Source organism: Grus americana, chromosome 3 (assembly GCF_028858705.1).
Source record: "Grus americana isolate bGruAme1 chromosome 3, bGruAme1.mat, whole genome shotgun sequence".
NCBI lineage: Eukaryota > Metazoa > Chordata > Aves > Gruiformes > Gruidae > Grus > Grus americana.
This window is the reverse complement of record NC_072854.1, coordinates 97592462-97608982: the sequence shown is the minus strand read 5'-3', so window position 1 is coordinate 97608982 and position 16521 is coordinate 97592462. Positions and strand designations below refer to the sequence as shown.

General features: G+C 37.1%; 1 protein-coding gene across 9 annotated transcripts in view; it reads left to right on the top strand.

Annotated features, from left to right (window-relative positions):
• PLEKHH2 (pleckstrin homology, MyTH4 and FERM domain containing H2) overlaps window positions 1-16074 on the top strand; it is a 58620-nt gene extending 42546 nt beyond the window's left edge. For 8 of the 9 annotated variants that reach the window (XM_054819738.1, XM_054819737.1, XM_054819736.1 and 5 more), the window contains 11 exons: window positions 5-102; window positions 569-746; window positions 2594-2749; window positions 5347-5444; window positions 5804-5945; window positions 6346-6462; window positions 6695-6840; window positions 8329-8458; window positions 9314-9397; window positions 11098-11235; window positions 12343-16074. In XM_054819738.1, the coding sequence (XP_054675713.1) occupies window positions 5-102; window positions 569-746; window positions 2594-2749; window positions 5347-5444; window positions 5804-5945; window positions 6346-6462; window positions 6695-6840; window positions 8329-8458; window positions 9314-9397; window positions 11098-11235; window positions 12343-12525 (1470 nt within the window). In that variant the 3' untranslated portion in view covers window positions 12526-16074. The remainder of the gene's footprint in view (window positions 1-4; window positions 103-568; window positions 747-2593; window positions 2750-5346; window positions 5445-5803; window positions 5946-6345; window positions 6463-6694; window positions 6841-8328; window positions 8459-9313; window positions 9398-11097; window positions 11236-12342) is intronic. The other variant, XM_054819739.1, reaches the window with a different exon arrangement.
• Window positions 16075-16521: the final 447 nt, after the last annotated feature.

Here is a 16521-nt window from a genome sequence, read left to right as displayed (position 1 = left end):
CCAGGGCTTGCAGCTCTTGGCTCTCTGCGTTGGACTCTTTCTGCCCCAGCATCCATTCCTTTGGCTTCTTAAACTTCACTTAAAGAAGAATGCAGATTCCAGGTGTGCCTGAATGTTATCACCCAGCTAGTTGACTACTTTTTCTAAAATACCTTATTTTCAATCTTTCATTTAATATTTCAGATATTTTGACATATTAAATTTGAGTAGAATCGTGCTTCAGTGCTATTAAAATGTAGTACATGTTATTTCTATGAATCATTTGGGAAAGTTATCCTTTTTTTTTGAAAAATACTCTGCAGTGGAACTCTGACTGTATGTTGCAAAACCATGAAAACCAAAATATGGCAGTTATACAAAACACCCTGAGCCATGTTCATCTTTGGCACAATTTTGTTGGTCTCGGTGGACTAATTCTCTTTGTAATTCCACACGGAAAAATGTGTTGGAAATCTTGCAGTGAAATCTGAGTAATCCTCCCATTTGGCACCCCCAGAGAGATTTACTCACAGTTTACTATCCTTTCAATCAGTTCCCAAGAAACGTCTTATTTCTCTTTTTGTCACAGGACTGAATTTGGGAAATATGCAATATATTGTCAGCGATGTGTAGAGCGTACCCAGCAGAACGGAGACCGAGAAGCCAGACCTTCCAGAATGGAAATCCTTTCCACTCTTCTAAGAAATCCCTACCACCATTCGCTGCCCTTCAGTATTCCAGTTCATTTCATGAATGGCATATATCAGGTAATGTCAGGCAGACCACGAAATCTGAGCTCTCCCAACCCCTTGCTATTAGCTCATACATGAAGTACACCAGAAACAGAATGGTAAGTGTTAAGGTAAACATGGTTTAAGTTTCATCCTGTGCCAGTGCTAGCAATGGCAGGCACAAAGTAACTGAATCAGATTTATCAATGAAGAGTAAAGGTTTGGGGAAAAATCTTTAAAAGAAAGAAAAAAAAAAAAATCAAAACCTCTTAAGAGTGAGAAATACTAAAGTTATGTTTCTTATTTAACCTGACCTTCAGCTGAATGAATTAGACTGAAGAACAGGGAAAGGTATTAAATTCCACTTCCTTTCATCAGACATCTTGAAAGTTAAATATCTCAGTGAAGGCCTGGAAGCACACTCTTAACTCCCATTATCAGTCCTGAAGGATAACCATTTGTTACAGAACAAACACAACTTCATTCTTATTCTTTTGGGACTTAATCAGTCAAAGCCTGTAGGAAATTTTCCATGGGCTTCCATGCAGTCTGCTTCACATCCTGGTTTGTGTTTCTAAACGTGACAGCTGTCTGAAATAGTTTTTTTAAAATTCACAGTATTCCTAGACAGAAAGCAAGTTTTTGAATGAAATCAAAACTATATCGAATAAATGTTCCATTTCAGGTCAGAGAAGAACTCTGTTTTTTTTCCCCTCTACATTTCTTAATTGCTTACTCCTTGCCCAGTAAAACAGAAAAAAACACATGTATTTAAATCATCCTAAAAGGTTTCAAAATTGATGTTTGAAGAAGAAAAGGAATAACTGCTCATTAGTTATTTTTTGCTCAAAAATGTACACTTAAGAGTTATGAAAACTGTAATAAAATAAATTAATTATTTCAGTGGGATCAGCAAATAACCAATTATAGTGGTATTGAAAACTCTTGTATTCATCTCTGAAGCTAGATTCAACAGGTATTTTTTTAAGTCCCACCACTGAGAAGCCCAAAATAAAAGTCCAATATCCTTTTTCAAGATATTTCTTTACAAAAAAGAGGTAAGGGGCTTTCTTCAACATATCAAATACAGGAAAACACCATCAAAGTAGATATAAGAGAACATCAGTAACTAGTATCTGTATAAAAGCCATTGGCCATCTCTTGCTAAAATACTTTAACACCAGTAACGACAGACAAAAACCCAGATTTGGGAAAATAAAACTTAGAAGGCTGTCTGTATTACTGGCCTATGTAGTACTGACAGAGCAACATTTGTAAAATATTTCGGAACTGTCAGTAAATACTCCTCTGAAGTTGCACATGATGAAAAATGATTAATTGATCTCATTTGTTTCACCACCATATTGAAAAGTGTAGGAAATTACAGTTTTCTTCATTTTTCAAGTGGTATTTGTCAAAAAAAGCTCAGATACTAGACTGCTTTCTGTTATATAAATTCAAGTGTAGCAAGTGTAACAAATTCAAGTGTAGCAAGTGCAAAGAAACTACTATAAACAAAGAAAAGAAAACAAAAATATTACATTTGGAAGCTTTTTGATAGTGACTTTGGTTTCATAAGCAAACTGCAGTAAGGTATAATGTGCTGGGAAGTCCGTCGATTTTTGGATGGAGAAAAACTCCACTAAATTGACTTCCCATGTGGAGATCTTGAATCTTTTCCAAACTCTTTATGGAATTTTTTTTATTTCCAATGACAATAAGTCATATACCCTGTCAATAAGACAGGGGATAGAATGGTTCTTATATTGCCACTGTTATTCTAGAGGTATTATCCTTCAATATCTTAGATTTTTTTTTGGTGAGGGGGAACTGGGGTTTTTTAATAAGTTTGATAGCAAAATACATTTTGGCTGCTTTTTTAGGTTGTTGGGTTTGATGCCTCTACCACAGTGGAGGAATTTCTGAACACCCTGAACCAGGATACAGGAATGAGGAAACCAGCTCAGTCAGGATTTGCACTGTTTTCTGATGATCCCTCTGGCAAGGATATAGAGCACTGTCTTCAAGGAAACATCAAGGTAAACAAAAACCTTTAATGAGCTCTGCATATAAAACAACAAATTATCTTCATTTTACAGAGCTCTCTTCAGACAATGTAAAGAAAAACATTTTTCAGGCTGAAAACTGTCTTTAGGGTTTTTTTTTCCTTATAACGTAAAAGGAAAGATTAAAAAAACACATCACTTTTTCAATTGCTGAAATTCATTCAGTGAACTATATTTAAAAGCTTTGTCTTGGAGACTGATATTATTCATAGAAGTAGCAGCTGGGTTAAAAAAGAAACAGTAAGCTGTTACAAATCACAATCCTCTAAAACTAAAAAGCAATTGGAGTCCAAGATGCATTTAGAGATTTCAGTTAACATTTCTTGTATAGCTCCAAAAGATGACCATTTGAGGTCCAAAAAGTCATTCATACTGGGGAAGAAAAAAAAAAGAAAGGGATCATAGAACCACAGAATCACAGAATGGTTTGGGTTGGAAGGGACCTTAAAGATCATCTCATTCCAACCCCCCTGCCATGGGCAGGGACACCCTCCACTAGACCACATTGCCCAAAGCCCCATCCAACCTGGCCTTGAACACTTCCAGGGATGGGGCCTCCACAGCTTCTCTGGGCAACCTGTTCCAGTGCCTCACCACCCTCACAGAGAAGAATTCCTTCCTCATATCTAATCTAAACCTGCCCTCCTTCAGCTTAAGGCCATTACCCCTTGTGCTATCACCACATGCCCTTGTAAACAGTCCCTCTCCAGCTTTCTTGTACTGGAAGGCTGCTATAAGGTCTCCCCGGAGCCTTCTCTTCTCCAGGCTGAACAAGCCCAACTCTCTCAGCCTGTCCTCATAGGAGAGGTGCTCCAGCCCTCTGATCATCTTCATGGCCCTCCTCTGGACTCGCTCCAACAGCTCCACGTCCTTCTTATGTTGGGGGCCCCAGAGCTGGATATGGTATGCCAGGTAGGGTCTTACAAGAGCTGAGTAGAGGGGCAGAATCACCTCACTTGACTTGCTGGTTACGCTTCTTTAGATGCAGCCCAGGGTATGTTTGGCTTTCTGGGCTGCAAGCACACACTGCCGGCTCATGTTGAGCTTCTTGTCCACCAACACCCCCAAGTCCTTCTTCTCAGGGCTGCTCTCAATCCATTCTCCACCCAGCCTCTATTTGTGCTTGGGATTGCCCTGACCCATGTGCAGGATCTTGCACTTCGCCTTGTTGAACTTCATGCAGTTCGCACAAGCCCACCTCTCCAGCCTGTCAAGGTCCCTCTGGATGACATCCCTTCCCTCCAGCGTGTCAGCCGCACCACACAGCTTGGTGTCATCGGCGAACTTGCTGAGGGTGCACTCATCCCACTGTCCATGTTGCCAACAAAGATGTTAAACAGTGCCGATCCCAATACTGACCGCTGAGGAACACCATTCATCACTGTCATCACTGGTCTCCACTTGGACATCGAGCCATTGACCGCAACTCTTTGAGTGTGAACATCAAGCCAATTCCTTATCCACCGAGTGGTCCATCTGTCAAATTCTTGTGTCTCCAATTTAGAGACAAGGATGTCGTGCAGGACAGTGTCAGATGCTTTGCACAAGTCCAGGTAGATCCTTATCTAAATACAGAATATTTCCTTATATAAATACGGAATAATTAGGGTTCAATTCAGGAAATTTCCAATGTTTGGCTTATCATTGTTCTGAATTCTGAATTTTAGTTCCCTCTATTGTACAATTAAATTACTTGCAGTAAAGATTGGCAAAATGCACTATAATCTGTGCTTTAATAAAATCTTACATACTTTTCAAGCTTTTTAGCAACTAATGAATAATGAATTTTTTGTGTTTCCATCAAGCAGTTCTTTCACACCCTTCGGCCAATGTTCACAGCTGCACTTCGAGTTACAAGGTGCAGTACAGCCAGGCCTTAGTGACAAACAAATCAGGGTCATCATGATCAGCTCTCTTCCCCTACTAAAATAATTACCATATGGAAAGCAAAATGTATTAAAAATGTACTTATTTTCTTGGTAAATGCAACTTCAGAAGCTGGTCACATTACTGATTCCAGAAAGACTCTTTTATGAAGGACCAGTGACATGAAGCCCAGCAGGGCTCCCAGGACCTCCACTTAACCTCCTCCCCGTCTGCCCACCTACCCACCCACACCACTTCTTGAGAACCACTCTTGCTGCAGTTTATAACAAACTTCATACAGACTTTATAGCAGTTACTGAAAGGACCTGAAAAACTCGAGAATGCAGCAGCAGCAGAAGGCAGAGATCAAAGGCATTTGATTAATTATATAACTCATGCTGCATAATTACACATTCATTGGCTGCTGCTAAATCAAGTACCTGGCCTTTCCATATAAGCATGTTAATGGCTCATTTCCAAAGGTAGTGTGTGTGTTGCAGGATAAACAAACAACAAAAACGTTAATTATTAAATGCTCCAACTAAAAATGCAAGTAATGTTATCTTTCAGTAAGTTTAAAAATTCAAGCTATGTATGTTTCTGATATAGGTAAAAGATATTAAAATAAGTAGGCAATTTCCATTCAAAGGTGTTTTGAAAGAGGAGTACATGGCAAAGTCAGCTTTGTATTGCTTTCCTTCTAGATCTGTGACATTATTTCAAAATGGGAGCAAGCCTCCAAAGAACAACACCCTGGGAAATGTGAAGGCACAAGGACTGTCCGGCTTACTTACAAAAATAGGTTTGTATAGCAAGTACTACAACTCTGCCTTGTCCCAAGATTATTTTTAATTTCTGCAGAGTTTCTTCATCTGAAAATTACTGGCTAACTCAAAGCTTGCAACAAAAATAGTAAATGGGTATAGTTAATTTTTTCTAGTTCTTAAGAGGTGAGCAGGGCTGCCAAAAAAAAAAAAGGCAACATTGAACTCAGAAGACTGAAATTAAATATTTGCCCACTGGTTCAAGTACAAGTGTTGCTCTGCTAATGTGTTTTGACACTGATGTAAACATGTCACATTCAGAGCAGATACTGCTAATCCTTAGAGCTAATGCATTTCCCTATCTTCTTTATTTAATAACTTTCTGTCTTTCCTGTAGGCTTTATTTTTCAGTTCAAGTCCATGGGGAGACAGACAGAGAGAAGCTGCTTCTAGTATATCAGACAAATGATCAAATAGTCAATGGACTTTTCCCCGTAAACAAAGAACTAGCAATGGAATTGACAGCTCTTTTAGCTCAGGTAATCCTTGTGCATTAATGACTCACACAGCGGTTTTACAGATGAAAAACTTGAAATAAACTTGAATAAAGAAACTGGTCCAGGATTGCTTGACCTCCACCTTTTACACACGATAGTGCACAAAGTGGACTGGGCTGGAATCTTTGTGTAAGGCTCTGTACTTCAGTGGAAATGCTTTACAGCGTATGCTGCTGTTGGCACCAGTATGGATAAAACGTGCTTTACCTCCTACACAGTCAGTCCCTCTTTGATTAAATATCATGTAATCATGTACCATTTCTTCCTTCACTATTCCTTACATGATTTCTGCAAGTTAATACAGCAAAGTAACAGCTGTTTAATGAAAGCCTAAAACTCCTTTACTAGACATGGTCTTGATAAGATCTGTTTTATTTTTAAGACATTAAAGGCGCAAGGGAAGGTTATTGAGAAAGTTATTTCATGGCTGATGGTGTTACTCAATAAATCTAAACTGGTTTGTGTCAGCTGGAGATCTAGCAATCTCAGAGCAGAAGTAGTAAGTATTATATTTGTACAATTTATACTTGATATTTATCTTTTTTCCATGGTAAATATAAAATAAATAAAATTACTTGCATGATTTTTGTATCAGTGAAAAATGTATATTAATTGACAAACTCTTTTTCATTTTATATTTGGTAAGACGGGGAAAAGATAGCTCATAATACCCAGCTAGAAAATTACTCTCGAGTAACAAAAAATTTTCTTTTTCGTGGTCTTTCCCTTAGGTAGAGATTGGAGATTTTGAACGGCCTTTCTCAACTCCAGCAGGGCAAGTCACTTCCCAGTCCAAGTCCAATCAAACATTGAAACAAGTTTTGGAAAGATTCTACCCTAAGAGATACAGGCATGGTTGTTCAGAGGAACAATTAAGGTGAGATGTATTTTGTGATTCATATTCTCTAAAAATCTAAGAGTGAAATGAGGAGGTTTTAAATTGTCATTAGGTACAACTGACTGTTACACCATATTTACTGAAACCTGTGTTCGAAACTCATTTTCTTACTAAACTGAAGAAGCCATTTCCTCTGTATATTTCTAATCTAAACAGAGGACCATCATTAAGCACGCATTCCAGCAAAAGCTGTACAAGTTACTACATAGTGTTACGAAACCCAGAGATTTTGCAATTCCTATTTTTCTTATTCAGCAAATCTAAATGAAGTCTGTGCACAGACTAAAGTACTACTGAAAGTAAAGGACACGAGGATCCGATCTGACTGACTGCTATTCAAATGTGAAATCTCTGGCAGCCAGTCAAATTGGCAATATGTTAACTTAGTGGACTTGCTAGTAAGGTATCACTTAATTTAAAACAAATAATCTGCAAGTCATTTCAATCAACACCTATTAACATAGAGTGGAACAGTGCAATAAATTATCCAAAGTCAATGATACAGCAATTCTGAAGTCCAGTAAACATTACAGAAATGTTTTCCTCATGCTTCACTGCAGGGTTGAGAAAGTTTAAAGCTATTATCATTTGCACAAAGTAACATTATCACATACTCAGTAGATAATAGGGACATTCAAAAGTATACATATAACAAAAGTGTCCCTAAACTACCAATTGCCAGAGCTGGAAGTCTGTGGCAGGGAAAGAATCACTCCATACTTGCCCTGTTTCTGGTATTCTTTTGCTGAGGGTGCAGTTTGACTTCATAAACTTCCAGTAATAGCAAGCTGCAAGTGAAAGATCTCCCTTTACCATTTACTCCCATTCCCCCTCCCTTTTCTTGGGCTGCATCTAATAATCTTGTGGCTGCCGGGTGAGTCATTCCTGCAAGTCAATGTGCTAGAAAGGTATTCTAGGGTGATTTTTTTTGGAGGATTAGTTTTCCATAGGATCATTTTATTGAACCAGCTCATCATGGGGCCACAAAAGAGCCAGTGTGAACGCATCATGCATCAGAAGCACCCTTTTTGGTAGCAGTGCCCAGATACACTAAAAAAGAGTAGTGTTAAGCTGTATCTTCCACATCTACTACTAGCCACAGGTAAAGATATGTGCTGAGCTTGATGGATTTTTGGAATGACAACTGGCATAGCTGCTGAGTACTGATAAAGGTAGATTGATTATCTGTAGAGAAACATTAAAAGCTGTACTAGACATTTTCCCTTCATGCTGCAACTGCTGCATCACTATTTAATCATAATGTTGCAGAAATTAGAAGATATTTCATAATTTGCATGTGCATAAAAACATTAAATGATGTTTTAGATTTATTTAATACTATATAAGTGATAGGTGTATTAAATTATCATTTTAACAAGTGGAGATTTTTTTTTTGCTCATTAAACTCACTATGGGTAAGCATTTAAATTCCTTTCAATAACTAAATTACATATTTCATTTCAACAGACAGCTTTGTCAGCGATTGTCTACAAGATGGATGGCTCTCCGGGGGCACAGTGCTGCAGACTGTGTGCGCATTTATCTCACTGTAGCCAGAAAATGGTCTTTCTTTGGTGCTAAACTGTTTGCAGCAAAAGTAAGAAACTTTACTGAGTTAGAGTGGTGGGGTTTTTAAAATGTAAATGTAATTTGCAAATAGTAATACCTCTTTGTTGAAAATGAGTGTTATACATGTGCTGATTGAATCTCTTGTCAAATTACTGATTTAAGTCATATACTGGTGAAATGTAATAGTCATAGTACTAAGTATACCATAATAGTAACTTTCCAATATGTTTTTCATTTTCTTATACCTTTGTTTGAGGTAGCCTTTTTGTTTCAGACTTTTTTTGCCTCATAACTAGTAGAATATCGAAGAGGCATCATTAACTGGTTATGGAAGCTGAACCCTACAGAAACATTAAATGTTGTTACGGGTATTCAGAGCACTCCCTTCTGTGCTGGCCTCTCTCAATTTCTCTTAAACCACTAGTATCTTAATTCTCTTGATTCAAGTAACGGCTATGTTAAATAAAACTATCACCTCACCCCTAACATTTTATTATGTAATCCCAGTGTGTGCGTGTGTGCGCATACATATATATATAAAAAATTGCTTATCAGCACTCTGTTCTTTGCATATGTAGACATATGTGCTAGTGAACAAACTTTAAAACATCTGACGGGGTTTATTTAGTTTATTAATGAAACTATACATTTTATTGGACTAAGCACCAGGGAAGGTTTCAAGAGTATTAGGCTGAGTTCATAGTTCTGCCACTGGCCACCTACATGGCTTTGGGCAGCTACTTCAATTCCTTTACATCAGTTCCCTCCCAGTGTACATCTCAGTAAGATCTGTGGTTGGAGAGAGCTTTATAATAGCTGATAGTTAATTATTTACATATTGCCTCATTTTCAAGCAGTAATTAAAGAACATTCCTCTTTGTAGCTTCTAGCTACATCCTCAGTTGAGAAGTCCATATGGTTTGCAGTACATGAAGACGGCATAAGCATCCTAGATTACAGCTCTATGGTAAGTGAAGTTTCTGTTTTAATTTTGGTCAAAGTGGATTTTAATACTGAGTATATGGAGAGATTCACCACCATACTACATAAAAGATGGCATTAGCCTTCCACGCTAAGTTATCTAGTCTTTTTCTTAAATCAAAAATTCACTCCTTTCAAAATGCTTTAATGTTGTCATCACTATAGTAGCACTAATAATAGAAATAAGTAATGAATTCTTTGTACAGAATTTATTTTTGTTTATCAGATACAGTTTTTATATCTTTTAATGAAATGTTAATGTTTTAATCATTCAGATGTCAGGAGATCCATAGTTACAGTTCTTACAATAACATTAATTTTCTTTTCCCGGAGACTTCATTTTCCATTATTATTCATAATACATACACTCAGCAGAGAGCAGTTACTTTAAAAGATTGTTATTTTCATTGTATTATTTTTGTTTAATAGTAGGTAATATAACCCGGTGTTATTTAATTATGTCATTTTAGTCTCCGATTTTTCTTTGATTTGCAATAAAAGTTTTCACAGAAAACGACTCATGGTAATCAGTGTAAAAAAGCAGTGCCTGAGAAGATCCCTGCTTTAGTTTATCTCCTGCAAAGAAAGAGAATGGCATGGTGCTATTAGCAAGTGCTAATATTGAATATCAGAAAATTAAAATCTCAACTTTATAATGGTACTGATATGGGCCTTTTCATTACATTTCTTTGCAGTTAATAAAACAAAGAACATGAGGAGAGCAAACAGCAGCTCTGTTCAGAACAAGCAAAATGAGCTTGCGTCAGACTGCAGAAAGCTCTATAAACACTATCTACTCATAGAGCTAGCTATGGCATTTCTGCAGAGCACTGCCAGTTTACAATATCAGCAGGTCTTACTTGCCATTCAAGAAATGTTCCATTTCCAGGGAATATTCTTATTTTCTGTAGGAAGGAGTAAGGGTATCAGAAATGATGTTGCAAGGGGTAGTTAGAGAAAACAGTATTTCAAAATAAGGGCAAAAAGAGATTTAGTAACTGAAGGACATTACGTCACTTACTGTACAGATATTGTCAGACAATGAATTTTAAAAGTGAACAGCCGCAGCGAATTAATATGAGTTGTAATGATAAATTAAGTGCTAATCATAGACTCAAAGGCCACTAGTGTGGTGTTGAACACTGAACAATAAGAGCTGAGGCATGGAAAGCAGAGGAGCCTTGAAGAGCATTTATGTTTCATCAGAGGTGTGAAAAAAAGAGAACAGAATTTAATTTCATTTGTGTGTATGTTAACTACATCACTGCACAAAAGAAGTCCTGGAGTTAAATCCCTTTAGATGTCTCATACTCTGCCATATAATTTATTTAGGCACTGCTTCAATTTCAAATGGAACTCCTAAGATTAACTTCTCTCAAAGTTAGTCAAGACTTGTGTAAATTGAATTACACACTTGAGTTGAAACCTGCTTATAATTAATTTGGAATAGAAACGGAGGTCAAACTTACAAGAGTTATCATCTGCAACGGAAATTCCTCGTAGTGAAGTTCTGAATGAAGCTATCCCAAAATTTATAATTTATTTCAAGATTCATTAGAGGCTAACAACATTTTGAAAAATACACATGTAGTTGTATTTTTGGAAGAAGTATTTGTCATAATCTGTTGTTCCTGCATTGTCCTATTTATAGCTTTGTGTTTTGTTTTTTGGGTTTTCTTTTTTAAGCGATTAACAGTTACATATACATATAAGAGTCTGATGACTTTCGGAGGCTATCAAGATGATTTTATGTTGGTTGTTAACAATGCTCAGACAAAGGACAAATCAACTGAAAAACACCTTTTTGCCATGACAAAACCAAAGGTTGGTATATTACCTGAAATAGTTTCCCACCATCTGATACTTTTCTACTTTTTCTAGTGGGTAATCCTTAACAGATGTGAAAGATGAAACACCTTCTTTATTCCTAGAATTCTCAGATTATTGACTTTTTCCAGATGGTTTTAGAGAGTGAAACAATTAGTAATATAAGAGCTAACAGTGACAACACTGATATGTTCCTTTTCTTTTAACGTCCCTGTCTATAACATTCCAAATTTTTCACAGAAGGACAAAAAAAGCTATTAAGGACAGGAAGTATATGTAGTACCTAAAAACTAGTCCGCTTGCTTGGTGAGCACCAGAGATAATTTTTAAGAAGGTACATTTGTGTTCTACAGACAAATTCATTGGAAATGTAGAACATAAGATCTGAAAGATCAGTCACCTCTTAAAAATCCTAGGATATTTTTACCTTTGGTAAAGAAACTGTTCATGTTTTTTAAATCTAGATTCTCTCCTTCACTGGTAAGATTGACTGTATTTTTTTTAAAAGCAAAGATTTTGAAGTCTTTTGCTGTTAGTCATAACCATTTATGAAACAGAATACAAAATTCCACATATAAATTTGGGTCAAAACATGACACTTTATACAAATATGCATAGTAAAATACCCCTGTTCAAAGTTCCCTCAGACTGTGCCCTTAAAGGCAAGGTTGTGTGGATTACAAAGAGAAAATAGGGTAAAAAACTCCCAGAAGTCTTTATTCCTTTTATCTATGCTTTAGTTCTCTGAGCACTAGATATTTTCTAGCAAAATTGAGGGAACACATCATGAAAGTTTTTTCTAAGAGTGTCATCTTTCGGACATCGAAATCTCTCTCAAAGTGAAAGAAACCATCTGTTTGAATCATTTAAGACTGTGGAAGACAAGGTATCCAGCATACTGATGGGAATAACATTACATTATTGGCAAGGAGCAATATAAAAAAGCTCTATTAGGCATCTCCTCTCTCCTCATCATTAATTTGATAAAGTACAAGTACTTTTCTAGTTGATGGTGATTGTCACTTGCTAAAAAGTTAGCTATTTTTTCAGCAGTCAAAACACATCACTGTATTTCTCAAAGAATTTTATGTGTTCCTGTTACAGATTCTTGAGATCACTCTACTGATTGCCAGCTATATTAACAACTTTCATCAGCTGAAAGGAGCTGCTCATCACCTCTCTGCTCCGGCATTACTGACACCTCAAAGTGGACAGAAACTCAAGGAAATGGGGAGTCAGCCACTTCTTGCAAACAACAGACCAACTAAATGTCCCACTTTGTTATGAAAGGATTATGTATGGTGATAATGCATCTTTGGTACAGGGTTTCTACACCAATTGAAAACTTTTTGATGTACAAGACATAGAGGATAAGCAGGTCCATAAACAAAAGAAAGGCAGACAGGTTTACATTCATTTCAATGGTATATAACAGGAGGAGTCCTTTAATTAAAGCCCTGGCCTGAACTGGAATGATGATAAGCCAATTTAAGGATTATGTTTTACTGTGGGTGGCTTGTCCTTACAACTCAAAAACTAATCTGTCTGTTGATAGTGATGGGGAAAGGTGGCCTTGGGAACAATTGTATAGGTTTTAGTAGGTTTCCAGATACTTACTCAGGGACCAAACTGTCTTCAACTCTTCATCTCTATTTTTCAAAATTATACAATTGTATAACTTTCATTTTGAAAAGGAATTTTTGTTTAAAAAAACAGTCAAATACAAAATATTTTTCACTTCCAGCACCCCTCCCTATTTGCAAAATGAGCAGCATGGGACTAAAAAGAAGGAATTGTTTGATTTGTATGATTGTTTCTTCTTTAAAAAAAATGCATAAGCACATCATGTAACTATTATAAATTTAAAGAGTATTCTCATGATACACTGTAGCCTTTGTTATACAACTATTTTACTTGGCAAATCTTCAGCCTTGGTCTGGTAAATTTCTAAATAATCCCTCTCTGCCCCAGCCTTTTGGAAGAATCTAAATTGGACAGGCACTGTATCAAGTATAGTTTTGTTAAACAAGATCCCGTACCTAATTTCTTCTTTAATCCATAATAATAATATAATACAGATGCAAGAATAACTCAGAATTCAAAACGCAAGAATAACACAGAAAGCCATTGCTTGAACTATTGTGAGTAAACTTGGAGACATATGTGACATATGAAATCCATGTATAATGTGTATAATGTATATACATTGATTCAGAATAATATTTTGTTAAAGTTGTACTTCTTGTTTTTCAGTTGTATATATACATTTCATATTATAATACTAACATAATGTTCTCGCACACTGAAGACCTAATGCTGCATTTGCACTGTCGGACCTAGGAGCACTTTCCTTTCTCAGCTGCAAGCCTCGGTGCTACCTAGGGTCAAATATATAGAAATTACACCCATTTTTTCTTCCAGACCTCACCTCACGGAAACCTTTGTTGCCATGCAAAGAAACCACTTCTGCAGCCTCTGAAATGGATCAGCAGCGTATAATAGAGAATTTCGATCCAAGCATAGAGAAGGTAGTCAAACATAAATCAGTGATTTGTATACATTTCACAATTTCCACTTCTGCTCATGCTAATGATCATGGATCATTAATCACTTACTGCTAGCCCTCACTGTTCTGTTTTGGTTTTTAATTACTTAAAACTGAAGTAATTTCACAATGATGAATTTTGATATTTGAAGGTTGGATATCTTCTTTGTTTTATGCCATTTCAATATTTCAGATATAGACATACTCGAGAGAAAAAAAAATTTCAGCTGTTTGCCCTCTATGAAAGCTAGGGAGTATCCCTCTGAAGAATTGGAATAGACTGGAAGGGAGATACAGGTTGTGAAAAGAACATACTCTTAAAAAGTGGAAAGACAAACTGGCATGCTGACTTGATAAATACATTTCTTCTGCAAGCTCTCAAAGTCCTGCCACGGCTACGGTCTGCACCCAGACAGTGCCCCAGCCTGAGTCTGCAGGACTCAAGCACCATTTTATGAATGGTACTATGGGCCAATGCTTTGTCTTGAAAATTACAAGCAAGTAACAAACATGCTATATCTAGCTGTTTTCACATTTGCAATGCAGGAAGAGCTTCCTGGTAACTGTCACCCTTTGGTGGTGGCCGTAGAACCTTCTCTTTCAAGGAGGCAGGGCCAGCAGCAGGAGGTTTAGCTCCTAGTGGGTGGCCCATCTCCTGACATCAAGGAAAATATACTGGAAGTCATGAGAGACCTTGGCACCAACGGCAGCATCTTTTTGTGCAGCACCCCATGCAAAGTGATGCAGATACTGTGGTGAAATTGAGTTAGGAATTAACATCTCTTTGCGATCAGCAGAATAGTTAACTTTCAGAGATTTGAGGGGGGCAGGGTAGCTGCAAATTCAGACAGATGCTACTGCATCAGTTATACTCAGGTTGTAGTCTAAAGCTTCTCAAATACGATTAGAAACCTCAATTTACAAAACCAAAAATCTTCATGTCATTGTGAAATGATAACTGTCAACCTAGACTACTCCAACTAGTAATTCTTTCCTAATTGTCCAGTTTTAAATGAATGTGGCAGATCAGGTTCTATTAGAAGGCAAGAAAAAGTGGAGCATTTTGCTAGTGAGCTTGTTCATGTAGTTTTTAAGATCTTTGTTAAATTTGGAGACAACATGATACACAATACAAACAGCTGATGTGCCGATTTTGAATCTTTTAAACAGTTTTCATTAGCGCAGCCTTACAAACAGATGTTTCATAAAGCAGTATACAATCTATGGAATATGACCTTCCTGCCTGCCTTTGGGTGGGTAACTCTAGACATGGCTTTGCTTTTTAGTGTTAAGCTCTTGCTGTTGGAGTATATCCCTGCATCATAGTGCCAGAAGCAATCCATGCCTTAGTTTCCCTTTTTCTGGCAGCACTTTCCAGACTTACTACCACTAACTGCTCATTATAGGTCACTATTAATCCCGTATAGTCACCAGAAATGCCATGTTAATTTTTAAGAAATAAATGCACTCAGAATCACAGTTACCGTGACAACACTGCACTAAACAATGAAGTTTCTTTCAGGATTTTGATTAGCAAGAGTGAGGTTTCTGTAGTATGATAGTAACCTCCTCAAGCAGACACTTCCCTTCAAGTTAAGTCAGCAAGTGAAGTCTCCTACACATGCAAGCACACGTCAACAGCTCAGCTTACAAACACAGCTGTGCAAGTCTCAGGGGGACTCGCTCCATGTTAATCTAGCTCTAGAGCTACTTAGAGGATACCACACAATGTAAGACAGCAAAGCTGAAAATTTCAGTGTCTGGGGAGATAGCCTGTTCTGCCTTCCCCCTCCAGCCCAAGCCTTATGAGTGATCCACACCTCGGTCTTAACCTTGAGTCATCCACCAAATCAATTCATACCATGCTACCTAATCCATGACTAAAGCCCAGGTAGGAACTAAGACCTTTCTCACCTAATCTTCAGCAGCCGTGATACGATGGAAGCTGTCAAATGAGCAGTGACCTCTGGGACTGATGCTGAAGAACTTCTCATGCTCAAGGCTTGCAGAACCTAGGCTGTAAAAATATTCTCAGGATGAGATCAATGTGTTAGCACATACAAGGAGACCTCACCTTCTGTAAAGAATTTCAGAACATCTTTTGTGCTTGCTTTGAGCTAGCAGTCGGTAACAATGATCAGCTTAAATGGGCAATGAATCTGAGCTTGACAATGACTGAAAGATCACTGGTAACTCTCTGTATAACCATTTAAGCATTGACTTGAAAATACTATTTGGAATGCAATGTAAATTAATATATTACTTGAACCTCACTTTGCCTTGTCAATTTTTGTGCAGCAGGATTAGTAAGCAAACTGCTCATTTCTAAAACATGCAAGACCTATCTACTCCTGCAGTACAGCAGGCAAATTATAAAGCTTTGAATTTTTAATACAATCCACAAAATTAGTGCTTTTCTGTTATTTTAGGTTTAGTTTATATTAAAATTTAAAATAGAAGCATATGTTTCCCTAGAAAAGGCAGCTGGTAGGTATTTGGTGTTGGAGTTCCTTGTCAGACTAACACAGTTTTTATAGGTTAGGTCCTGAAGGAAAAAATTCATCCTTGCATAAAGGAATGCACCACTTAAAGCTTTAGGTAGAGCTTTAATAGTCCATACAGCTCAGTGCAATCCATTAGTTTGAGTTAATTTTAACTAAGGTGATTAGTAACTCAGTAATAATGAATTAGGAAGAAAAAAAATATTTTTTTAGTTTCCTAGGGCAAAGGAAATGAAA